General features: G+C 62.8%; 1 protein-coding gene across 1 annotated transcript; it reads left to right on the top strand.

Annotated features, from left to right (window-relative positions):
* Positions 1–5,645: 5,645 nt before the first annotated feature.
* Positions 5,646–25,214, top strand: CDH15 (cadherin 15). The gene is made up of 14 exons (XM_014836571.3): positions 5,646–5,803; positions 13,772–13,930; positions 14,126–14,281; positions 15,396–15,540; positions 18,825–18,985; positions 19,386–19,514; positions 20,080–20,265; positions 21,145–21,398; positions 21,981–22,123; positions 22,278–22,514; positions 22,782–23,021; positions 23,110–23,246; positions 23,497–23,658; positions 24,589–25,214. Exons 1-14 carry the CDS (start codon positions 5,762–5,764, stop codon positions 24,787–24,789), a joined length of 2,352 nt encoding a protein of 783 aa, XP_014692057.3. The 5' UTR covers positions 5,646–5,761; the 3' UTR covers positions 24,790–25,214.
* Positions 25,215–25,817: the final 603 nt, after the last annotated feature.

Genomic DNA, 25,817 nt, shown 5'->3' on the forward strand with positions numbered 1-25,817 from the left:
CAAGCCGTGCTGTGGCAGCATCCCACATGCAAAATAGAGCAAGATTAGCACAGATGTCAGCTCAGGGACAATCTTCCTCACCAAAAACAAAAACCCCAAAGCTCTGGGAGCAGCTGTTATAATTTACAAACTGCTTTAAATCTTGACCATCCGAGCCTGGCAAACTCTTGTCCTTTGGCCTGCCCTCCACCTATCCCTGTCTGCGTGTCCCCCCGCCACTGTGGCAGGCCTGCTCCCCCGAACCTTGAGAGCCCTTGAGGACTCCTCACTGCGGCCGGGGTCCTGGGCTGAGCCTGGAGTGCAGGGCACTGGGTAACCTGGCTCGGCTGACAATAGTGCCACTTGGCAGAGGCCGTGCCCGCCTGCTGGTCTGGCTGCCCCTGGCTGCCCCAGCACGTTCAGGCCAGCCATGGGGAGGAGGCCGGGCTTGCTGCAGGGCCAAGGCCAGGGTGAGACCTCAGCAGAGCTGCCCTGCCCGGCCTGGGGTCAAGGACATCTCGGAAATGGATGTGAGCACGAGTCTGTGCTGACCCTGTGGCCGACAGCCCCTCGATCTCTCCTGGGAGAGCAGGAAGGCGGAGGAGAACGAGAGTCCATGCCTGGGAGGGGTGAGGGCGTGTGGGGTCCCGGTGGGGACTCCAGTTCCAGAGGATCATGGTGGGCAGGTGTGTCCAGGGTGGGGTGGGAAGGGCCCACCGCCTGGCCTAGCTGGCCCCTGAGCTGAGAGCCAGGGACGACCATGGGGCCAGTAAGTGGGAGCCAGGCCGCCGCCTCCTCCTGTCACCTGCCGGCCTCCCTGGAGCCACACTGCCCTCTGCTGGGACTGGCGGGCATGGCCAGAGCTGCTTGGACCCGCCGTAGCCCCTGGTTGAACCCCCCTACCCAGGGCCTGCTGATTCTCCATCCCCCTGCCAGGGCGGGCAGCCCAGAGGGAGGCTGGGACAGAGCTGTACCCCAGACCCTCAGCCCAGCCCCTGTGGGACCAGGACCGAGACGGCGTGGCACCTGCAGCTCCAGGCTCCTTGCTGCCAGGTCCTGCGGCCACCTGCACGCTCAGCTTCTCTTCCAGCTGCTGTCTCTCTGTCTGTCTGTCTGTCCATATTTTTTGAGCACCCCAGACTTTAAAAAAACAGTCTGAGAATGACTGTTCTCCGTGTTTTAGGAGTGTCACTGGGCTTCTAAGAAAGACAACGCCCTCCCCGACCTGGCAGGTGCCCCTGGACCTGTGCGGTCCTGGGAGGCCTCCACCTGGGGCCACCAGAAGGTGGGCGCCGTCTGGCCCGGCCAGAGACTCCCCTGCCCTCCCCAGGCTGGGTGCTGGCCCAGGAGCCCCGTCCTGGCCTCCCCGCCCCCACCGTCCCCTCTGACCCTGGGACTCATTTAAGGGACAGGACCCCGCTCCCCTGTCCAGGCTGCAGGGACCAGGCAGGGGTTCAGGACCCTTTTACCCCTTCATCCCCCAGACACTCTGCACCCATCTGCCCAGCGTATGCCCGGGTCCACTGGGGACCCCTGATGCTCTTCACCACACCAGGGTGGGTGCTTCGACTCCTCCAGGAGCACAGCCCCATGTGGACTTTCCTCAGCGGAAGCCCCAGAGCCTGGAAGGGCTTGGCCCGGGGGGAATGTGGGAGGGAGAATGGAGGGGAAGGGAAGAAGGGGGAAGGAGGAAGGAAAAGGGATGGGGAGAGGGAGGGAGTGTCTGTCTCCCCCCAGCCTCCCTCCCGACCTCCAGACCAGCCTCAAACATGGAAAGGGCAAGGGCCCTGCAGTGGGTTGGCCTGGGCTCCTGGCCAGGCCTGCCTGTATTGGCTGTGTGACCTTGGCCTCCTCGAGCCTCCAGGTCCTTGCCTCTAAAATGGGGCCCCAGAGGAACTGGCCATGTGTGGTGAGAAAGTGCCTGGGCCTCCAGGAGCACGGTTTACTGTGGTTACACACAACTGCCCACTGGGCACCTCCACCTGCCCACGGGCACCTCATGTTCACAGGGAACCTGTCCTTCACCCAGGCCAGCCTCTGGGTCACCGCCTTCCTGCTCTGCAGCTCCTGAATGCCCAGCATTCTCCCCCTCCCCTCGGCTTCCAGCCTCAGGCCAAGCCCCCATCGCCCACACAGCAGCCTGAAGCCCGGTGGGCAGGGGCACAGCCCAAAGAGCTGCATTCACACCAACTGTCCCATTGCCATGTGACCCTAACTGACCCTCGCTCGCAAAATGGATCTGCGTGCCCCAGGCTGGGGAGTGTGGACATGCGGTTGTCGCGGTGCTCAGAGCAAAGCGGACACTCAGTGAACACAGCTGGTATTGCCAAGTACTCAACGCGCCAGAACAAGGTCCTGCAAACTCAGTGGCTGAAACGGCACACGTTCATTACCTCCCTGTTTCTTCAGGTCAGGCGTCTGAGTGGGCTCAGCCACGGCTTCTGTTCCTGGTCACCCGGGGCTGAAGGCACAGTGTTGGCTGGGCAGCTCTCACCTGGAGCTCGGGGGAGACTCTGCTTCAGACTCCTTCAGGCCCTCAGCAGAATCCAGATCCTCATGGTTGTAGGACTGAGGTCTCCATTTCCACTGGCTGTCAGCAAGGCCCATCCCTATCTCCCAGAGGCCCCTCCCCGTGACCCCTGGGCCTCAGAACATGGTCGGGCAGTCGTGCGGCTCTGCTTTCTCTCTGCCCCTCGCTGATCACTCTGCTTGTAAGGGCTTCTGTGAATAGATGAGACCTGCCCAGACAATCCAGGATCATCTCCCTCTTCAGGGTCCCTCTGCCATGGAAGGTAACATTTTCACAGCTTCTGGGTTCGGGGCATGGACATTTTTGGCCACCTGTCCAGCACCTGCTGAGCTGCAGTGTCTTGTGCACATGGAGAGAGGCCCCTACCTCACAGGAGTGGGGGGACTAAATGCCTGGCCCTGGGTTTTGGTGGGGGGGGGGGGTGTATTTGTGTGCAATTTTATATAGACCTGCATACTTTCATACACAATAATCATTCTTGTTTCACTGCATAATTATAGTATTATTTAAAGTTATAATAGTGTCACCTCTGCTGAGCCCTGTCAGTGCCCCCCTTTTATCATGAGAAAGCTGAAACCCCTAAACATGGAGGATGAGCCCCCAGGGTTGGTCCCTGGCCACCCTGGACCACACCCCTCACTGCCAGGGGACCAGCCGGCTGCCCTCTGGGCCTCTCCAGGTTCTGCACACCCCCAGCCCCTGTCCTTCTGCTGGTCCACAGATGCGCCCCCTTAGACGAGTGGGCATGTACCCACTGCACCCCGTCTGTGTCAGCGCTGGGCGGACTCAGGCCCTGGTGAGCGGTGGGTCAGTCCTGCCCAAACTGTGTCACGCTGCCCGAGACAGAAGAGGCACCCCTAAGAGGGGTCACCCAGGGGAGCAGGGGATGGGAGTGGCCCTGACCTTCACCAGGGCTTCTCGACCGCAGCTCGGCTCCGCGTGAGCCCCTAATGCCTCCTAAGGCTCAGCCTCATGGATGGCAGGTCGCAGATCGAGGGTCGCAGATGAGGAGGGGGCAGGGCTCCCTGCAGGGCAGAGTGGGTGATGCAGCACCTTGCGCCCTGCCCGCTCGTGTGCCCCACTCTCGTCCCTTTTCCTCCACACAGCCCCGTGCTGTCTGCAGCCTTCCCCGCAACGGGGACCCGAGGGAGGGTCGGTGGGAGAATGGAGGGCTGATGGCCTGGAACCTCAGAGGGAGGCTTCGGAGTTGGGGAAGGGAGAGGGTGGCGCAAGGGTCGAGTACCCCAAGTCCTTCATTAGAAAGGAAAGTCAACCGGTCCTGTGTGGCCTGGGCTGGACCTGTACCAGACAGGACTTCCCTCCCCTGGACACAAGAGGAAACTGAGGCTGGCTGAGAGTAGGATCTGCCCAGAGCCCAGAGCCCAGAGCTGGGACTGGACCCCAGGCTCCTGCATCCCTGCCTCCTGCCTCCTGGGCTGCCCTGTCCCAGGACCAGAGTGGGAGCCCCATGGAGGGGACTGCTCACCAGGGGCATCTGCACCAGCCTGGGGTCCCCTCCTCTCCCTGCACTTGGGGCTCACCCATGACCAGACCCTCCCCCTTGGAGACCCCCCCACACCTCCGGGAGGTTGTTGGGTGGGAGGCAGGTGGCCAAGAGCAAGTCGGAGGAAGGATGGAAAAGCAGCAGGAGGAGAGGGGCTCAGAGCCCCCCCCCCCCAGCCTGGGTTGGGGTGCCTAAGTTTAACCCTGGGGCCACTTTCTGGGGCGGGGAGGGTGGGCACTCATCCCTACACTAGCACCAGGAGGCAGAAGCCTGAAGCATTCAGAGGGCCTCCCCACTTGTGTTTGGGGCCCCTAACTTCAGAGGCAGGACAATGACCCCCAAGGATTGCTCCTCAGCCCCAGGGCCTCAGAGCCTGGAATGGAAGGGGCTCTTCGCCCCCCACCTTGGGGCAGTGAGTGCCAGGGATGCAGTTGCTGCCGAGCCTCCTGCAGGCAGCCCGGCCTCCTTCCAGGCAGGCCAAGGGCACAGATGGTGCCGCACCTGCTCGGCCGGCCGCGTGCAATCTGGAGAGGAGAGCAGAGGGCCCGGGCTCCACAGACCCAGCGGGGCTGGTCAGCAGCCCTACTGCCGACACCTCCTGCTCAGAACAGAGCACCTCTGGCTCCACATGGTCCTGCCTCCTCTCCTTCCCTCTCCACCCCCTTACTGCACGCTGGGCGTGGGAGGGTGCTGAGGGACACACACATGCACACGCACACTGGGAGTGCAGGGTCTCCAGGAGGAGAGCGGTACCATGCTAACCGAACAGCTCAGGCCACCAGAGGACCAGAGGAAGGAAGGGCTTCTGGCTGGGGTGAGGACAGCTGACCCAGGCCTTCCTCCGTGCTAGCCCTGGCGAGAGCAGGGAACCATTCAGCCGGGGAGCTCTACCCAGTGGGAGATGGGGAACAAACACGGAAATGTGGTCAGTGCTGGGTGAGGGGCAATGTCCGAGGGGGCCGAGGAGGTCCTCTCAGACAAGGACAAACCTCGGGACAGCGGGCCCAGCATTCGGGGTAGAGGGAGCAGCCAGTGCAAACGCCCAGAGGCAGAGGCGCCGGGTGAGCTCAGGGACCAGCCAAATGAAGAATGGATGGATGGATGAATGAATGAATGAATGAATGAGTCCGCTGTGGTCCCTAGACCAGCCGGACCCATCTTGCCTTTTCTGACGGGCTTCCTTCTGCTCCACCGGCTGATCCTGGGAGCCTGCGACCCAGGACAGCTGCCTGGCAACGCCAGCCCAGCTGCCCTCGGTCTCCCACGTGCTATCACTGGCCTGTCCCCTCCTTGGCGTACACGTGCAGTCACTCAGCCCAGGCCCCGCCCCCGCACACGTGCTGTCACTCAGCCTCCAGGCCCCGCCCCCACTCCGTACCGTCACTCAGCCCTTGGCCCCGCCCCTGCACACGTGCTGTCAGTCAGGCCCCGCCCCGGCCCCGTCCCCGCACACTTGCTGTCACTTACTCGTCCCCGCCTGCCAGCGCACTTGCGCTATCACTCATCCCTAGGCCCTGACCCTCCCCCGCCCCCACACACGTGCTGTCACTCAGGCCCCAGGCCCCGACCCGCCCCCGCACACGTGCTGTCACTCAGCCCACAGGCCCCGCCCCGGCCCCGCCCCCGCACACTTGCTGTCGCTCACTGGTCCCCGCCTGGCCGCACACTTGCGCTGTCACTCATCCCGGGTCCTGTCCGAGCAGGAGGCGCCGCTCCGCCGGGGCCAGACACTCGCCCGTCGCCGGCCCATGGACGCCGCGCTCCTGCTCGCCCTCGGGCTGCTGGCCCAGGTAACATCAGCGCCGCACGGGGTCCCTGTCCGGGACGGCTGGGAGAGGGGGGCGCCCCAGCCTGCCCGGAACCACTGGTCCCCGCCGCCTTAGGGGGGCCCGTGAGCTGAGGGGCCCGGGAGGGTCAGGTGGGCAGCACTGTCCAGGGCTCTCTGCGCCCCGGGGGGCGGGTGTCCAGAGACGAGTGTAACCCTCTCGGCCTGGACCGGACAGGGAGCCAAGCAGTGCTACCGCTGGGAGACAACCTGGCAGGCCGACCCCTCCTTCCGGAGGTGCCCCCTCAGCCTGCCGAGGTCTGGGAGTAGTCAGTCAGTCTTTGGCGGGGCAGGAACAGAGGGGGAGCGGCAGGAGCACTCGCACCCCGCCCCCGACCCCGGGAGCCAGGAGTAGAGACACCCCAGGCGAGTTGGCAAATGACCCTGGCCAGTCTAGGGTGGAGTCTGAGCCCCTCCATGTGCCCGGCCAGCAGGGGCAGCTGCAGGCTTTGCCCTCCAGGAGCACACCCTTCCTTGGGAGTGCCCTGTGCCCAGCGAAGCCAGGTCCCAGCAGAGGCAGCCCGCCGCCCTCCACACTCCCTGCGGGTCCCCAGCCCCCTGGCCCCGTGTCACAGTGGGAGCAGGATGCGTGAAAGGAAGCACAGGCCTTTGGCTGCCCCGCTCCCCAGCGGGGGCACCCCCTGGGCAAGGCCACGTCTCCTCGTGCTCTGGGCTGCTGGGCAGGCGCCCGGCTGGGCCCAGGAGTGGATTCTGTGGCCTCAGTGGGCTCTTGCCTTCAGGGCACTGGGCTGAACCAGGGTCACAGGCCAGGGCTGGGGCTGGCTAGTATCAAGACATTGTGCGTACGGACGGCCTCAGGCCTCAGGCCTCAGACTGGATGGGTACTGAGCCTAAGGGCTTAGCAGGGCCCCAAATCAGTGATCGCTGTTACAGTTCCAGGCCAGCCAGGCAGCGCTGGACGCTGCGAGGGGAGTGGGGCTTTCTAGCACCCACCACAGGGGCTTCCTGAGTCCCCGTAATTCCCACAGCCCTCCCAGCTCTGGCTGGCCAGCTCAGGTTTCAGCCCCTGGCAGCTGACCAGGTGCCCGCCAGCCAGATCTCCAGCAGCTAGCCCCTAGGGGCACCCAGCCCCAGGGCTCCAGCCACCTCCACCCCTGCCTTTGGGTCCGCCCACTGCCCCCCTCGGAGACAGCGCCCCACAGCTTGGGCCTCAGCGGCCCATGTCCAGCTGGCCTGGCACGGCCATGGTCGCCCTCGGCCCAGCACAGCCTGGCTGCCCACGGCCTGCGCCCCTCCAGCCCTCTGCTAGAGGCCCCCCGCAGGGCTGGGATGCCCCCACACTGGGATCCATTCCAGAGGCTCTGTGCCTCCGGTGTACCCCCTCCTTGCCCTGAGAACAGCATTTCTCCCTCAGCACCCCCACCCAGTGCATTGGGTGGGCACGTTCCTGGAGTCTGGGGGTGTCTACCTTTCCCCAGGCCCCAGGAGGACCCTGCTGCATGGGAGTGGAGTAGATCCTCTCAGATTGCTCTCCCTGCCTCCAGGGTCACTGCAGGATGGCCATCCCCTAGACAGCTGGAGGCTGTGGGGATTCTGGGCCTGGGCGGGGAGTGGGGGGTGGGGGGCTGGGGAGGCCAGCCCGTGGGACCTGGCTCCTCAAGTTCCTGCGCTTGGTGTGGCTCAGATTAGCTCCCGTGTGAGGGGAGCTTCTCCTGGGTCCACGGGAATATGTCTCTGTCAGGACTCTGCCCAGCCCCCAGTCAGCTCAGCTTTCAGACTTTCGTCCTCTGCTGTCCAGATGCCTGGGTCCTGTGGCTGCTTCCTGGACACTCCTTCCTCCACCTCCGTGAGCCCCCAAGGCAGAGCGGCCGGGGTCCAGCAGGGCTGTCTGGAGTCGGCCCCAAGTTGGGGCCCGGAGGCAGGATTCTGCACAGATCCACACTCCTCTCGCCTGCCTGTGTTCCCTAGGTCAGCCAGGGGGCTCAGAGTGTGTGCCTTCAGACCTGGTCCGTCTGTCCTCTCACCCTGTGCCCACGGCGCCCCCAGCAGCTGGGCCTGTCCCTGGGACCCCACCCCCTCTGGGGTGGCGGAGGGGTGGGGGGCCAGGGATGCCTCAGGGCTGAGCTGCACCCTGCTGGGAGGGGCCCCAAGCCTGTGAGGGCTCCAGTGAGCCACAGGGTCCCTGGGAGGAAGCAGGGCTCAGCCGCACTCCTAGGAGCTTTGCAAAGTGTGAAGACCCCCGGGGCAGTGCACTCTCCACAGACACACACCATCTCCTCCAGGACGGGTGGGGTTACTAGCCCACCTTAGTGTGACAGCGCCCGAGGCAGAACAGGGAAGCCTGGACCACCGTCCCCTCCAAGGTGGGCAGGACAGCCTGGGGTGGACTGAGTGTGGCAGAGCGTGTCTCAGCAAGAGGGGCGGGTGGAGGAAACAGCTGCCCCCTCCACCGCCCTCCACCATCACCCCCATCCCGCCCCTGAAGCCTGCAGCAGCTGGAGGGTGTGGAGGAGCCGCTCGCTCGGGGCCAGGCTGACAGCTGGGTCCATTCCTGGCGTGCCTGATGCCTGCCAGGCCATCCAGGAACAGGGCGGCCGGATTCCAGCCTGAAGGGAAGGGGCTCAGACCTGGGAAGCTTGCGGGGAGTCCAGACCAGCGGCCGCTCCTGTGCCCAAGGAAACCCCACCCACCAGGCTACAGGCCCTGCGCCTGGTTCCTAATGTCTGAGACACCGAGGACCGGAAGCAACCTTGCAGAGATGTCCCTACACAGAGTGTAGGATCAGCCCTGGAACCACCTCCCAGAGCCCGTTGCTGCATCCGCAAGGGGCTTTAAGGTTTGCCCGACGCCACTGGGCGGGTACGCTAATGGAGAACCCTTGCTTCCCCTTTATTCAACCAAGACGCACACCGTGGACCAGGCTCCGGTGGGTGAGCTGGGCCCCAGTCAGCACATGTCCAGCCCAAGCCCAGGCCCCTTGCCCGCCACTCACCAGGGGGCCACCAGAGGCCGGCAGTGCCAGGACAGGAAGCAGGATCTCCTCACTTTCCACCTGGCCTCTTGGTCACCAGCATCTCCAGGTGGAGGGGCCTCCAGCCACGTGCCCAGCTTTTTTCCCAGGGAGATGGGTCGTGCCTTGTAATTCCTTGTTTTGAACCCACCACAGCTGGTGGAGAGAAGCAGAGAGCTCTGCAGCCGCCCCCAGGCTCTCAGGCAGGACGGGCACCTGCAGGGGTTGAGGGGACGGGGGTCGGGGGGCGCTGCTGGCAGGCACCCCCAGGGGCAGGGCACTTTCCGTCCATTGCTCCTGAACAGAAACCATGCTGCTGCCCTGGTGTCCCCCACACGCAGAGCCCAGGGTCGTGGAGGGACTTCCTGTGGGGCAGAAGCCCAGTCAGGGCTGTTTGACCGTGACGTCTCAGTTTTCAGCCCCATGCCTGCCCATTTCCCGGGGCTCCCAAGAATCACCTGGGGGTTCGTCATAAGACATCGCCTGGGACCACCTGGCTGTTTTAATTCAGAGGGTCTGGAGTAGACTCATGAAATCCCTGTCTTTTTTTAAAAAAAAAAGATTGGCACCTGGGCTAACAACTGTTGCCAATCTTCTTTTTTTTCTTTCTGCTTTTTCTCCCCAAATCCCCCCAGTACATAGTTGTATATATTCTAGTTGTGGGTCCTTCTAGTTGTGGCATGTGGGATGCGACCTCAGCGTGGCCTGACAAGTGGTGCCACGTCCGCGCCCAGGATCCGAACCAGCAAAACCCTGGGCCACCACAGCAGAGCGCAAACTTAACCACTCGGCCATGGGGCCAGCCCCCACAGAATCCCTGTCTTTACCAACCCCCCTCCTCATCCCAGAGATGCTCCGCATCGTCAAGCTTTGGACCCCCAGCCTGCCCTGAAGCACCCCTGCCCCTCAGCACCTGCACAGTGGCGGGACCTCCGCCCTGTGAGGTCTGAGCGGCGGAGGCTGATGGCCCGGCTAGCGGGATGGGAACTTCCCTGAGGCCAGAGAAGCATCGTGGCAGTAGGAGGCCAGCTGCTCGCAGGCTCAGGGCCTGGTGGCGGCAGCCTGCAGCTGGATGGCGCTCTCCTGCCCATGCCTGGGGGGCACAGGGGGCGCACCATGTCCCCCTCTGCACCACTGCGTGCAATGCGCTTGCCACTCCTGCTGGCTCTCAGCCAGTGCTCCGCCCGCGGTGGGCACCTCTGCTACTGGGCAGCCTTGCAGCTGAGTGCCAGGGCTGGGGCGGAGCGCTGTGAGGGGGCAGTGGCCCTGGTGTCTCTAGGTCTTCCAGACAGGGCCAAGAAGGAGCGTGGGGGTGTACACTTGAGGGCGCCGGGTCCGTGGCACGCGCTGGTTCCGGCCCAGTGTGGGACAGAGGGGGCAGATGGCGTCTGTGAACACATGCCCACTCAAGGATGCCTTTTTCCTCTGTCCATGTGCTAGGGTCTGTGTGAACTGGCTTTGCCCATGTGGCTTTGTCTGGGCACCAGATGTCCTGCAATCCCCAGGCGGCCACGTCCTCTGGGAAGGGTGTGGTGGGAGACAAAAGACCAACTGAGAAGGTCCCCCAGACCGGAAGTTGGCTGTGGCCCAGCCCGGCCACCCCACCCACCACAGCCTCTGATCTGGGCGAGGGGCCCCTGCCAAGGTTCTGTGGCTTCTGCTGACCTCGTGAACTTGGGCCATGTACAGATGGGACCCAGGACGCCCAGGCTGTGCCTCGACCCCACGGGCCCTGCGCCAGGCTGGTGGGCGTCCTGAGTGTCAGCGAGGCCACTGGCAGGGAGGGGGCAGCCAGAGGCTCTGTTGCAGGCTGGGGGCATGGGGTCCGGCCCAGGTGTGGCAGCAGCTAGACAGGGCAGAGCGTGTCCCTCCCAGAGCCTGAGGTCAAGGAGCATGGTCGGACTGTCCCCCACCCCGTGCCCTGCCCCCTCTACGCTACCCCCCCAAGCTGAAGTCAGGGCGGCGCTGCTGTGTGTCTGGGCTCCTCCGAGAGATGGAAGTTCAGACGCTGCTTCCCTGTGGCTCTCAGCTCTGCTGCTCTCCAGCTGTGTGGCCTTGAGCAAATGCTCAGCCTCTCTGAGCCTCATTCTGGGGAGCTGTGAAATGAGGTGTTTATCACCCATTCCTAGTGGCTGTGAGAACTGAGGGCCGAGAGAGGGGCTGGAGGGAGAGATGGAGAGGAGGAGGGCCAGGGAGGGTGCTGAGCTTGGTGCTTCCCCCCCACCCCCACCCCAGCTCAGGAACAGAGCTGTCCGCACTGGCATTGTGACCAGGGCCAGCAGGTCTGCACTTGGCAGGAACACCACGCTGACCTGGCAGTGGCTTGTGCTCAAGTGCTTTTGGCGAGAAACCCCAGCGGCCCAGGCTGCTTGGAGGCCAGCGCTGCCATCTGTCGGGGAGCATGGGGGCCTGGCCAGCCGCATGGTCCTTTCTATAAACAGGATTGCTACCACTGGGACTCTAGGCCCTGCAGGGGAACACGCCCTGGCATTTCAGGGGAGGTGGCGGGAGGAGGACTCCAGAACTGGGGCCACCAGGGGCGTTGGCTTTAGTTTGGTCGTTTTACTGCTGTTCTGTCAACAAAGTGTGTGAGGACCCACTGTGCGCTGCCCTAGGGACCCACTGTGGGCTGCCCTGGAGGCCCACTGTGCCTCCCCTGGGCACAGAGAATGAACCCTGGGCGGAACCGGGAGGCAGTGGAGGAGAGAGAGGGCCAGAGGCTCGGGCAGGACAGCAGCCTCCTGGCTGAGCTGTTATCTCCTTCCTACTCCTGGCTGGCTCCCCCCACCCCGGCCAAGCACCCACCATGCACTGTCACTGCTGCCCCTCCCCTGAGGCCACCAGCCCACCCATCCCATGCCAGCCCCCCTAGACTGCATGGCCAGAGGGAGAGACAACTTAGGGGACGTCAGCAGGACCGGGCGGCTGGGGGTGGGCAGCTGGAGGGTGAGGAGGAGAGGGGCAGCAGGGAGCGTGGGCCCCCCTCAGAGGGGCCCTGGGAGCCACCCCATCCACCTGGGCTGGAAAGGAGCCCTCTCCAGAGGGAGCCAGGGGCCTGGAGACCCTGGGTGGGGGCAGACCACTCCCAGGGCCATCTGGGAGCACAGAGGGCTGGTGGCTGGAAGGGGATGGGGTGGAGGTGTCCCCTCTGCCTGGGCTTGGAGGAGGGCAGGGCAGCGGTCAGCTGCGAATGCAGGGGGTGGGGGTGTGGCTCACATTCTCCTGCCGCCAAACCCAGCTGGGTCCCAGCAGGTGGTGGAGCCCCCCACTTCATGGGCCCTGATGGCCCTTGGCCACGTCCAGCCGGGCTCTGTGCCCCAGAGCTGCGCCAGCCTTGGCCTCACTCGTGATGCGGGGAACGTGAGGCCCCAGTATCTCCTTGCGCAGCCGGCCACAGTGCCTGAGTCCACACTCAGGCCAGCCCATGCCCAACCAAGGAGCCAGTACAGAAACCGTGTATTTAAAGCAGGGCTGGAGGCCAAGGGGAGCTGCCAGCTCTGCCCTTGACTCGCGGGTTGGGTCCCTTCTCTGGGCTCAGTTTCCCCCCTCAGTGGTTGGGGAGAGCTTCAGCAGGCCGGGCCCTCCCTCTTGCTCGCTGCTCACAGAGCTCAGCCAGTAGTGGTGGCCTGGCCTGGGGCAGGGTCTGGGGTGTGTCTGCGTGCACCTGCCCAGGGTAGAGGTGGGGGAGCATGGCCATCATGTGCTCCCCATTCTCTGTCTGTAGCCCCACAGGCTGGGGACACTGCGACTTCAGGGGGGCATCACACACAGGACACCCCAGTCCCCTGGGCATGCGGAGAGGGAGGGAGGAGCGTGTGAGTGTCCCCACGTTCCAGGAACTAATATATTGGGGTGAAAGTCCCACCTGGTTCCACAGTTCTGGGAGAAAAACAGCGTAGGCCGGGGGTGGGGGTCCACTCCTGGGGGTGGGGCGTGCTGCGGAGAGTCCAGATGCCTCCACGCTGCCCTTGTGCCGACCATGTCCCTCTCAGTGGCCCCTGGGTCCCCTGTCCCATCTCACCCCCGTGGGCCTTGCACACTCCCCCATGGCTTGGGCAGCCTGCATGGCAAATTCAGAGGGCACTGGGGATCGCGGTGTTTTCAGTCGCTCCTAACATCCTGGACGTCTGGGGCCTGGGCCTTCATCCCACAAGCAGCCTGGACAAGTGGCATGGGGCTGCCCCTGCAGACACTCCCCATAGGCCCTTCTACAGCCGGGCCAGGACCCCACAGGGAGGCCTGCCCTGGGCTGAGTGGGGCACCTGAGGCGGCTGCTTCCTCCCCACTCCCCAGGCCTCCTGGGACAAAAGCCTAGGCCTGGTCCATCTCCAGGAACCCTCGAGAATTCAAGCTGAGAGGAGTCCTGGGATGGCCACGTGTCACCCCTCACTGTCCCAGCCCAGAGACACCCCCCACCCACAGATCAGCCTGCCCCACCCCTGCTGGCATGCTTCACCCACAAGGGTCCCTGGGGAGGGGCCCCACCAGCTCAGCTGTTTCCAGCAGCTGTGCTTACTCATCACTCGGCCTCCCATGCGGCCTCCTCTCCCCGCCCCAGGGTCTGGGGAGCAAGAGCCACTCTCTGCCCCCTGAGCACCTGATGCCCCCAAGCCCCGGCACCTGACCCTCACCTGGGCCACCTGGGGGAAGTGCCTGGCACTCAGGGAGATGAGCTAGATGGGGGCACAGCATCGTCAGTTCCCAGCCAGCAGGTTCACCAGAGCCTGCGACAACTCCTGGTCCCTGGGCTCCGGGGCTCCCAGGCAAGGCAGGAGACCTACACCAGCCTCTAGGGGCTCCAGGCTTGGGGCACAGGGCTGCTGGGGGCACGGTGCTCTCCCTCTCCAGGCCCTCCAGGGAGGGGCGGTTCACTCCCAGCGGTTGCGGTTGCGGGGAAGCTGCCTGGCTCCAGCTCTTGTCGGGGTGCGCCCTCTGGGACAGCTGTCTGTGTCTTTGTTGCAGAGCCTGGGCCTGTCTTTGGAGCTCCCCGGACTGAGGAAGCCCAGCACCCTGTACCCCTGGCGCCGGGCGCCCGCGCTGGGCCGTGTGCGGAGAGCCTGGGTCATCCCCCCGATCAGTGTGTCTGAGAACCACAAGCGCCTCCCGTACCCACTGGTGCAGGTGAGGGGCCCAGGGGCTGGCGAGGGCCGAGGGGAGGCCCCGGCAGAGCAGGGGCTGGGTTTGCTTTAGGACCGGACGCCCTTGGGGCCTGCAGGCCGAGCCGCCCCTGACCCCAGTTGGGGGAGGGGCCGAGGCCGCGGAGAGGGAGGGAGCCCTGGCCTGGGCGCCTCCCCAGCCCGTCTCCTGCTCCCGCAGATCAAGTCGGACAAGCAACAACTAGGCAGCGTCATCTACAGCATCCAGGGGCCGGGCGTGGACGAGGAGCCCCGGGGCGTCTTCTCCATCGACAAGTTCACGGGGAAGGTGTCCCTGAACGCCATGCTGGACCGGGAGAAGACAGACCGCTTCAGGGTGGGGCCCCGGAGGGCTGGGGGAGGCCAGGGCCCTCCCCGCACCAGCTGCCGGCCCCGCTCACCGGCTCCAGGCGCCGCCCACGGGCTGCCGGCCCCGCCGGCCCAACTCCAGTCCCTCTGGGCTCCCGGCCCCGCCCACCGGGCTCCAGGCCCCTCCCACGGGCTCCCGGCCACGTCCGCCGGCTCCCGGCGCGGTTGGGGACGTTCAGCCAGACTGCAGCTCCAGCTAGAGCAGAAGTCCTTAATGGGGGGGCGGAGTCAGGGACTTGGGACGTGCAGCCCAAGGAAGCGGGTCAGGGTTGCGTTCCCACGAAGCAGAGGAGCTTGGGCAGACCGAGGCGGGGGGAGGAGGGGCTCGGTCCTGCCGGGAGGACTACGCCCCCGGACGCGGGCGCAGCCCTCGTCAGCCACGGCCAGTTCTCCCTAGCCCGGCTGTGCTGGTGGGGACGGGGTGTGGTGAAGGATCCCACAGTGTTGGCAAATGCCAGCGACAGCTGCCCTTTGATTCTCATGGCTGGACCACAGGACCCGCCCCTGGAGGCCTTGGGGTGGTGAGGTCTGAGAGAGAGGCAGCGGGAGGGAGACTGAGTCACAGGCCAAGGAGGGGAGCCCGGACCCTCCTCTGAGTTCCCTACAGACAGAGTGATCTGCGCCCCGCCTGCGGTTCCCTTCCACAAAGTTAGCAGAGAGCATGTTTTCACCTGGACATTATATCATGCCCACTCTCCAAAAGGATAGGAGGCAGCTGAATTTAAATTTTCATGTGTGCAGATGAATTAAAGTAAACTTCAAGAGGTGCCAGAACCATATAGAGAAAGGGAGAGAGAAGGAGCACTGGTGAGAGCGCGGCTTCAGTCACACTTGACACAGCTGCAAGCTCCTGGGGGGGAGGCCAGAGGGGGAGACCGAGGTGCCCTGCGGGCTGAGGCAGCAGCCCCCTCCTGGGGAGGTCTCATCTGCCCCGTGCGCCCTGCCCTGGGCTGGTTTGCACCCTTCAAGTTGGTGTTCAGAGGGACACAGAGTCTGCATTTGCTGTCCCTTTTGCATGCCCCTCATGGGAGCCACTGAAATTTGGGGCCCACAGTGCCAGTCCCTGCTCTCTGCTTGACTAGCTAAGGGCCTTTGCTCTGGACCTGGGAGGATCTGCCCTGGAGGAGCCCACGGACCTGGAGATTGTGGTTGTGGATCAGAACGACAACCGACCCGTCTTCCGGCAGGAGGTGTTCACGGGCCGGGTGCTGGAAGGCGCCGTCCCAGGTGAGGCGGGAGCCATCCCCAGCTTCCCTCTCCCTAGGTCTTCCCGAACTGAAACTCTCACCCACTGAACACTCCTCCCCCGCCCCTCCCCAGCCTCTGGCTCCCACCATCCTACCTTCTGTCTCTGTGAATTTGTCTTCTCTAGGGCCCCAGAGAAGTGGAGTCAAACAGTATTTGTCTTTTCATGACTAGCTTATTTCACTCAGCATAATGCCCTCAGAGTTCACTCACAGTTCAGCAGGTGTCAGGATTTCTTTCTTTTTTAAGGCTGAATAATACTCCATTCTATGGGGGCCGGCCCCATGGCTGAGTGGTTAGGTTCGTGCACTCTGCTTCAGTGTTTCGTGGGTTCGGTTCCTGGGCACAGACCTAGTACCGCTTGTCCGGCCCTGCTGAGGCGGCGTCAGACATGGCTGAGCTAGAAGGACCTACAACTGGGATACATCACTATGTCCTGGGGGGCTTTGGGAAGAGAAAGAAGAAGAAGAAAAAGATTGGCAACAGATGTTAGCTCAGGTGCCAATCTTAAAAAAAAATATTCCAGTGTATGGATGGACCACTTTCCGTTTATCCACTCATCCGTCAATGGACCCTTGGGTTGCTTCCATTTTTTGGCTCTTGTGAATGATTCTGCTCTGAACAAGGATGTACAAGTATCGATCTGAGACCCTGTTTTCGTTTCTTTTGTCTGTATTCCTAGAAGTAGAGTTGCTGGATCCACTTGGCAGTTGTATTTTTACCTCTTTGAGGAACCACCATACTGTTTTCACAGCAGTGGCACCATTTTACATTCCCGCTAACAGAGCACAAGGGTTCCAGTTTCTCCACTTCCTCACCATACTTGTGGTTTTCTGTTTATTTGATGGCCGTCCTAATGGGCGTGAGGTGGCATCTTGTAGTTTCAGTTTGCATTTCCCTGATGATTGGTAATGTTCAGCATCTTTTCATGTGCTTATTGGTCGTTTATATATCTTCTTTGGAGAAATGTCTGTTCAAGTCCTTTGCCCATTTTTGAATTGGGTTATTTGATTTTTTGCTGTTGAGTTTTAGGGGTTCTCTGTATAACCTGGATATTAATCCCTTATCAGATACGTGATTTGCAAATATTTTCTCCCACTCTGTGTGTTGTCATTTTATTCTATTGACAGTGTCTTTTGATGACCAATTTAAAAATGCTCATCAAGTCCAGTTGGTCTATTTTTCTTTTGTTGCCTGTGCCTTTGGTGCATATCCAGGAAATATAGCCAAATCCAGTGTTGTGAAGCTTTGCCCTTATGTTTTCTTCTGAGAGTTTTATAGTTTTAGGTCTTGGAGCCACTTGGAGGTAATTTTTGAAGATGGTGTGAGGTACGGGTCCAACTTCACTCTTTCGCATGTGGAGATCCAGCTTTCCCAGCAGCATTTGTTGAAAATACTGTTCTCTCCCCACTGAGTGGCCTTGGCCCCCTCGTCAGGAATCATTTGACCATATCTGGGAGGCTTTCTTCCTGGGCTGTCCACTCTGCTCCACTGGTCTGTGTGTCTGTCCTTACGGCAGTGCCACACTGTTTGATTACTGCACCTTTGGAGTAAGTTTTGAAATCAGGCAATGTGAGTCACCCAGCTTTGTTCTTTTTCGAGATTGGTTGGCTATTCGGGGTCCCTTGACGTTCCCTATGAATTTTAGGATGGATTTTCTATTTATGCAAAACAATATATCTGTCTCCTTGGGATTCTGACAGGGGCTGCACTGAGTCTGTAGGTCACTCTGGGTGCTACTCGCACCTCAGCAACATTAAGTATTCCAGTCCACGAAGGTGGGTGTGTTTCCGTTTATTTATGTCTCTCTAGTTTCTTTCAGCGAGCGCTGTTCTATAGCTCTCAGTGTGCCAGTCCTTCACCTCCTTGGTGGTGACGCTGACGTAAAGCGTTTAAGCTGTCATTCTGAAGATCATCTGTGAATGTGGACTGTGTGATTGGATTCGGCTTCTGCACTTTGGGTGGGAATTCCACGGAAGTGATGCGTGTCCTCCTCGGCGTGGCACATCAGGAGGCACACATGTCCTGTTGCTGGAGATGTTGATTGATCCACCTGGTTGAGGGGGGTTGTCTGCCAGGCTTCTCCACGGGGATTTTTTTTATTTTTTCCCTTTGTAATTAGCAGGTGTCTTGTGGAAGATGCTATGAGACTGTGCAAATATCATTTTACTCCTCAAACTTCCACCCACCAGTTTTAGCATCACTGATGGTCTTGCCTGAATCAGTTATTATTCTGATGGTGGTTTTCTGAACCCATCATCCTTCTCCGTTATCACTTGGCTTCCAGTATATGGCAGAACTTTCACCTCTCCTCACGCATCTGTATCTTGTTGTTAACATTAGTGTGGACTCATGGTGCTGTACTGCATTCAGTGGGTTATAATTTTTTACGACCATTATTTTGATGCTCAGATTGCCCACATTTGGCCACCGGGGGACTCATCAGACTGGCTACTGTCCCGGCTCTTTTAGCGACAGAGCTGGGGATGTGCCTGTGTACATGCAGACGAGTGTGTGAGTGTGCGTGCACACCGCCTTATTTGGTGTGCGGTGTGTGCTCATGCGCGTCTCTGGTCAATGTCTGTCTTCATTACACGTCACGAGTTCCCGCTGGCACCCTCGCTTGCACTCCAGTTCGGTGAGGTCCCTTCTGGCCCCTTCTCGGATGGTGAGAAACCTGGCTCCCGGCCCCCCGATGTGTTTACTCATCTGCTCAGTCCTAGGCTGCACGGAAGGCCCGTTGGGAAGAGCTCTCCTGTGCCCCTGTGAGAGGATGCCTGCCAAGAGCCTTCCTTCTGGCTTTAGTCTGGGGTCTAGAGTGGCGCCAGGGCCCCGACCTGGGCCTCTCCCCTTGTTTGCCCCAGAATACAGGTCCGGCCGTGGCTGCTTCTCTCTGCGGGTGGGGCTGAGGATGGTGCCCACTCAGCGTGCCGGCACACCCTCTGTCTCCCCAGGGCCGGGGCTTAGGGCCAGTGCCAGCTCCAGGGTCTCCAGCTGGCCCACCAGGTCTGACCCAGTGCCCAGCCCCTGCCGGCTGTCTTGGTGTCTGGCAGGAGACATGGGTGTCAGCTCTTGGTGACTCAGGTTTCTGCGAGTCCCTTCCTCCCCAAACAGCACAAGGCCAAAGCCTCGGGCGGTCGAGTTTGCACAGGCTGCGGAGGCTGGACCTGGACGGTGCGTGGTGGCCACAGGGGCACCGTGAGCCGCGCTTTGGGGGTAGGGTTGACCCCCGTGGATGTTGCCCCACACATCCGCATCTTTCCCAGGCACCTACGTTACCAAGGCTGAGGCCACAGATGCCGATGACCCAGAAACAGACAACGCGGCTCTGCGGTACTCCATCCTGGAGCAAGGCGGCCCCCAGCTCTTCAGCATCCACGAGCACACGGGGGAGATCCGCACGGTGCAAGTGGGCCTGGACCGCGAGGTGAGGCCGCCACTGCTCCGCCCGGGAGGCCAGGCCTGGGCAGCCAGGGTCGCGTCGGCCCGTCTTTGCCCGCACCTCTCGGGCCCACAGCGACTGCTCATGCTCTGGAGTAACAGCTGCCCCGTCCGTCCTTTGCACGTTCTTCCTCCGTCGGGACCCCCGCAGCAGAGTCTGGGGTTGACAGCAGTGCCGGCGGACCCGAGAGGCCAGGCTGCACGTGTTGCCCCAGAGCTTGGGTGCAGGGCAGGGCTTGGAGCCCCACAGCCTCTGCTGCCCACGGGGCTCCCCTGTGAGGCCAGAGCCGCGGGTGGCCTGCTCCTTGTCCAGCCCACAGGCCTGAATGGCCGAGCAGCCGTGGCCCTGAGCCTGAGTTGCCTGACCCCTGCCACCCTGCCCCCAGGTGGTCGCCGTGCACAATCTGACCCTGCAGGTGGCGGACATGTCCGGAGACGGTCTCACTGCCACCGCCTTGGCCATCATAACCCTGGAGGACGTCAATGACAACGCCCCCGCGTTTACCAGGGATGAGGTGCCACCACTGCCCGCACCCCCACCGGCCCTGCTCGAGCTGCCCTTCCCCCCCAGGCTCCTGGTGGGGACAAGGGGCATTGTGGAGGGGGGAGTCTGGGCGTCCTGCCTGAGTGGTGCATAAACACACGTTAGGGGTCAGCAGAGGCGGGTGCTCACAAACACATGAACAGTCAGAAGGAGCTGTGGGGGAGCAGGCAGGGGAACGCCTCTGTGGCCCTGGGGCAGGGGGACCCCTCTGTGGCCTGGGGCAGTGGGGGAATCCTCCCAGCCTCGCTGTGTGGGATGGAACAGGAGAAGGCAGCACGGTCGGTGGGAGGGTTGGCTTGCAGCTGAGCCTTGAAGAGGGGCTCCCGGGGTTCCTGCAGGGTAGCGACTTACGAGGCAGACAGACCTGGAGGACCACAGTGGGTGGGCAGCAGAGTTAGCCAGCAGGAGCAAGGAGGGCATCCCTGTGGGGAGGTGGGGAGGGTCGGGCCTTGGTGTCCCCATGGACCCAGGGCCTCACCCACCCCATCTCCCCACCCCAACAACTCTGGCGGGCCACTGGGGCGGGGCTCCCACAGTTCTTCATGGAGGCCACAGAGGCCATCAGCGGAGTGGACGTGGGCCGGCTCCAGGTGGAGGACAGGGACCTGCCAGGCTCCCCGAACTGGGCGGCCAGGTTCACCATCCTGGAGGGTGACCCCGATGGGCAGTTCGCTATCCGCACGGACCCCAGGACCAACGAGGGCGTGCTGTCTGTGGTGAAGGTGAGCGGGGTGCACGGCTGAGGAGGGTGCCCCTCACCCCCTGGGGCCCTCTGCCTGTCCTCGGGGAGGAGCAGAGGGAGGGGGTGGAGCTGAGAGGCTGGGGAGCATGGGGGCTGCGGGCCCAGAGAGAGCATGCATGTCGTTTACAGCATTCTCCCACTTTCAAATGTAACCTGCGTGTACAAATGCGGCCTGTACCTGTGCCAGCCAGGTGTGAAACCAGAGAAACAGAACCAGGAGATGCGTGTACACACACAGCCGTGCACACACACACAGATGATTTAGATATTGAGATATGGAGAGCTGTATTGCAAGACATGGCTCACACTGCTGTGGGGCTGGCCGGGCAGGGCTGCGGGCCGCGGGCTGCAGGGCAGAAGCTGGGACTCGGACGCTGCTGTCTGGAGCAGAACTCCCACTTCCTCGGGAAATCGCCGTCTTGCTCTGAAAGACTCTCAGCTGTGGGTGCAGCCCACCCAGATCATCCAGGACGATCGTCTTCATTTGAAGTCCGCTGGCTGTAGCGGCTCATGTAACCACACCTGCCATACTTTCTTGGTGACACCCAGATCAATGTGTGCATGAGTCCCTGGGAGGACCGCCCACCACGGGACACAAAAGTGACCACACTACAAATTCACCTTGAGTGACAAGCACTTATTTTATCATTTTTGCATTATTCTTGGTGCTTTTTTATCCTGCACAGTTTTTACTTTTCCAAGGCTAAAAAGAAGAAGGAAAGTGCGGGCTCTCGGGACAGACCCAGGGGCGGCAGTGCCACCGTGGAAGGGCTCTCCCTGCCCCATGGCCGCCTCCGGCGCCCTGATGGGAGCTGGGCCCGGATCCTGAGTGGACCGCCTGCTCTGCTTCCCCCCACAGCCCCTGGACTATGAGAGTTGTGAGCAGTATGACCTCAAAGTGGCGGTGCAGAACGAGGCCCCCCTGCAGGCGACCGCCCCCAGAGCTGAGCGGGGCCAGGCCAGGGTCCACGTGCAGGTGCGGGATGTCAACGAGGCGCCTGTGTTCCAGGAGAACCCTCTGCGGACCAGCCTGGCCGAGGGGGCGGCCGCAGGAACCCCCGTGGCCACCTTTGCTGCCCAAGACCCGGACACCCAGCAGCTGCAGAGACTCAGGTGGGCCCTGCGGACCCTGGGGTGGGGCCCCTTCCACCATCGCCCAGCAGGGCCAGGGCACAGCTGAGGGTGCCCCAGCCCTTGCACCCTGAGGCTCAGGTCAGAGGGTGGAGGTCTCATCTGTCTGTGTGCGTCATGGGGGGCCCAAGGAGTCTCGAGCCCCATGCAAGCATGCGTGTGTGCTGATGCAACTTTGTCCCTTAGGGCAGGGTGGGGCTCCAGCTGACACACAATGACATGGCCACAGGCTGTTCCAGCTGTCCTGAGTGTCTGAGTCATCGGTTCAGGGGAGCTGTTGCTCCCGTGGGTCTGGCCGTCAGGATCTTGGGTGTCACCCCCAGCGCTGGCCGCGTCTCCCCTGTGTGCATGGCTTGGATCCTGGCTGTGTCACTCAGTGGCCCAGGGCAAGTGTGTGGGTGGGTGTGGTACGGGTGTGCGCCTGCGTGGAGGGGCGTGTGGGGTGCACATGTATGTGGGGGATGTGTGCATGTGCTTGTGTGTGTGTCTGTGTGTGACCACACGTCTGGGGTCCTGCTTAGGCTCAGGGCCACCCTGTCCCCTCTTCCTCTCCTGGGCCAACAGCTACTCCAAGGACTACGACCCTGAGGACTGGCTGCAGGTGGACGGAGCCACGGGCCAGGTCCAGACCCAGCGTGTGCTCAGCCCAGCGTCGCCCTTCCTCAAGGATGGCTGGTACAGGGCCATCATCCTGGTCCACGACAATGGTGAGCACTGAGCCGTGGCTGGGCTCCAGGGCTCCCGATGCAGGCTGGGCCTCCCTGCGGCTGCCTGCGGGCTGGGAGTGCAGCCTCCACTGAGCAGACTTGGGTGGGTGGGCTCCAGAGGGGTAGGAACCCACCAGGCCTCTCTTGCCTGCAGCCTCCCCGCCCTGCACAGCCACTGGGACCCTGTCCATTGAGATCCTGGAGGTCAACGACCACGCCCCTGAGCTGTCCTCACCGTCTGGCAGCCTGTGCAGTGAGCCAGACCAGGGCGCCGGCCTTGTCTTGGGTGCTGTGGATGAAGACCTGCCCCCACATGGGGCCCCCTTCCACTTCCAGCTGAGTCCCAGGGTTCCAGAGCAGGCCCGGAACTGGAGTGTCAGCCAGGTTAACGGTGAGCTCCCCCAGGGCCCCCCAGGAGGCCAGAGCCTGGGACTTGGGGATGCAGTCAACACTGTGGTCCCATTGCTACCCACCGCAGTGCATCCTCAGATGGGGCAGGGATTCATTATCATGCCCAGGGCATGGATGGGGAAACTGAGGCCCAGCATCTCGGGAACCCCACCCATCAGGCTGCTCCACCCGCAGCACAGGGCATGGAGGGGACATGGGAGGTGGGATGGGCTGTGGGGCCCCTGCTGACCGTGGGCGCCCTCCGCAGTGAGCCACGCGCGCCTGCGGCTGAGACACCAGGTCCAGGAGGGGCTGCACCGCCTCAGCCTGCTGCTCCGGGACTCAGGGCAGCCGCCCCAGCAGCGTGAGCAGCTCCTGAACGTGACCGTGTGCCACTGCGGCCAAGACGGCACCTGCCTGCCCGGGGCCAGTGCGCTGCGGTCAGGGGGTGCCGGCCTCAGCCTGGGTGCCCTGGTCATTCTGCTGGCCAGCGTCATCCTGCTGCTGTGTGAGTGCCCCCGCCCCAGGACCCCTGCCCTCCAACACCACAGTCCCCACCCCTCCGTACGCCGACCTTGCTCTGTCTGCCCGCCCAGTGCTTGCGCTGCCCGTGGCCCTCGTCGCATGGTCCCGGCAGCGGTCGTGGGACAAGGGGCTTCTGCCGGGGCTGCAAGACGACCTCCGGGACAACATCCTCAACTATGATGAGCAGGGGGGCGGGGAGGAGGACCAGGTGAGGGCGGAGGGCAAGGGGAGGGGTGGACCCCATGAAGGGAGGGAGGAGGAGGGGGGCCTGGGGAGGGGGCACAGGAATGTGGAAGTGCAGAGCAGTGGGAGGGTCCCCAGGAGCCAGGCCACAGGCCTCCTCCCACACCCTAGGCCCCACGCGAGCAGAGGGCCCCATCAGGCCATCCCAGAAGGTGCCTGGTATGGAAACCCCATGGCGATCACCCACGGCTGAATTCTACACACTCCATCCACAGGACGCCTACGACATCAGCCAGCTGCGCCACCCGACAGGGACCTTGGGCACCCCTCTGGGACGCCCACTGCTGCGCCGCGATGCCCCCTTTGGTCAAGCACGGCCCCCGCCGCCCCGTTTGCTGCCCACCAGCCCTGCCGACATTGCCGACTTCATCAATGATGTAGGTGCCTGGGGATCAGGGCCACACACCCGTGCATGCATGCACACCCACATATATATGCACACACTTGTTCCTGTGTGTACCCCATGTAGCCCGTGTACCCCTGCACGTGCGCCCATCCCTGTAGGTGAGCTGTCGGCGGGGAGTGGCCTTACCGCTGGGGACCCTGGCGGAGCTTCTGGGAAGCTCCTGAGGACCCAGTTGCTGAGTGGGGCAGGCGCGGGCCACAGGCAGGAATCTGAGGAAAGAGGAGCCTGGCAACCCCCTGCCTGGGGTCACGCAGGGCCTGGCTGAGCTGGAGTTGCTTGGAGTCTGCTCGGAGCACTTTCCATGGGGTGCTGGCCGAGGAGAGACTTAGTGTCCCCTGTGGGTGGGGGTGCAGCCATCAGCCGAACCTGGGCGTCCACACTAGTCCCTCTGGACGCATCAGTGATTCCTGCAGCCAACACGGGAGATGCCTGGAATGCGGGAAATCCAATTGGGTGATGTCAAGGAGCACACGTGACCTCTCACTAGCGAGCCCAGTGGCACGCACACATAGCCCTCTGGCTCAGAAAAAGCCCCCCAGGTGCCCAGCAAGGAGCAGGCCCCGTGCAGGTCCTGGTTAGGAGGGTGTGCAGTACTGTGGGGGCGAGGTGTGCACAGACAGGTGGCAGGACAGGTGGTGGCCACAGAACCATTTGTGAAAGCTTGGAAAACAGGACCCGCCCTGGGGCAGGACAAAGCCGGGGGGAGGGGCCGAGGGGCTCTAACCCCAAGGAAGGAGGGCTGCCCCGGGGAACTCTCTCTCCTCCAAGCCATCCTCGTGAGGTCACCCCTCAGCTCCTGTCCGTTCGGGGCCTCCCCTTCCGCCACACGGAGGCTGACCTCGCCCTGTGCTGCAGCGCCCCCCGCAAGGGCACGGTCCTGAGCTCCTGGGCCTCCCCACAGGGTTTGGAGGCTGCAGACAGTGACCCCAGCGTCCCACCCTACGACACGGCTCTCATCTATGACTACGAGGGGGGCGGCTCCGTGGCTGGGACATTGAGCTCCATCCTGTCCAGCCTGGGCGACGAGGACCAAGACTACACCTGCCTCCGGGACTGGGGACCCCGCTTCGCACGGCTGGCGGACTTGTACGGCCCCCCCTGAGGGCTGGAGCGAGGGCAGGACACAGTGGCCACCTGGGCCAGGGGAGGGGGCTTCCTGCTGGGGACCTGCACCCACGTTGCTGAGGGCACAAACACCTGGACACAGGGGACGATGTCCTCCCAGTACATGCAGTCTGACCACAGGGGCCCCACTGGACACACCAACACCTGGTCGTGTGGCCGGGAGACCCGGCTGACCTCTGTGGAGGCGGCCGAAGGGCAGCATGCCTCTCCCAGGGGAGGACAGAGTCCCGGGGACAGAGCCTGGAGTGGAGTGGCCAGAAGGAAGTGTCCCGAGGGCCGACAGGCCTGCTGTCAGTCGCTTCCACGGGGGTCGCTGCCCAGCTCATCTCCCACCCACGAGGACCTCATGTGTGTGAAAGGGAGCAGTGTGGGCAGACATGAATTAAAACATGCTGACTCTCCAGCCTGGGGCCTCTGCGGGGGCGGGGAGGGGGTGCAAACACAGCTGGGGGGGGCACCAGAAGGAACCCCTCCAGCCCCGGGTTTACTGAACAAAGATGGGGCTCTCTTGCCCAGTGGGATAAGAAGCCAGTTATCACAGCATCAGCTGTGAGAAGAGAAAACCGCTTTATCACGAGGTCGACCTGCAAGGAGGCAGGCGGCGAGAGCTCTCAGCTCAGGCTCCTTGAGCAGGGCCTGGGGCAGCTTTCGTGGGGCAGAGGGCAGGTGGTCGGAAGTGTGGGATGGATGCCTGGAGGTGAGGAGGAGTGAGAGCACTGATGATCCGCGCCAGCACAGTCAGGTTTCACGGCTCTGCACAGGACGCGTGTTCACGGAAGGGTGGCCTTAGCAAGATCTGGGGTGGGGCTTTCGTTCCCCTTGACATCAAAAGGGTCACCTACCGGGCATTTGCACAGACCCAGTTGAGGAGTTGATCTCAACTGGCTTGAGCTGGACAAGGGGTGGACTCTCAGTTCCTGGAAAACTGCTCTCAGGCACCCTGTTGAGAAGATGGGGTCAGTGGGCCTGGCCCTAGTGGACCCGTGGTCACACCGGGGTGCAGCC

This window comes from Equus asinus, chromosome 28 (genome assembly GCF_041296235.1).
Source record: "Equus asinus isolate D_3611 breed Donkey chromosome 28, EquAss-T2T_v2, whole genome shotgun sequence".
Lineage (NCBI taxonomy): Eukaryota > Metazoa > Chordata > Mammalia > Perissodactyla > Equidae > Equus > Equus asinus.

Bases quoted from the DNA above. Each gene is read 5' to 3' on its own strand.
- CDH15 (XM_014836571.3), top strand. From the start codon at position 5,762: ATGGACGCCGCGCTCCTGCTCGCCCTCGGGCTGCTGGCCCAG. The intron at 5,804-13,771 runs GTAACATCAGCG...TCTTTGTTGCAG, and splicing joins CCCTCGGGCTGCTGGCCCAG to AGCCTGGGCCTGTCTTTGGA. The intron at 19,515-20,079 runs GTGCCACCACTG...GGGCTCCCACAG, and splicing joins CCGCGTTTACCAGGGATGAG to TTCTTCATGGAGGCCACAGA.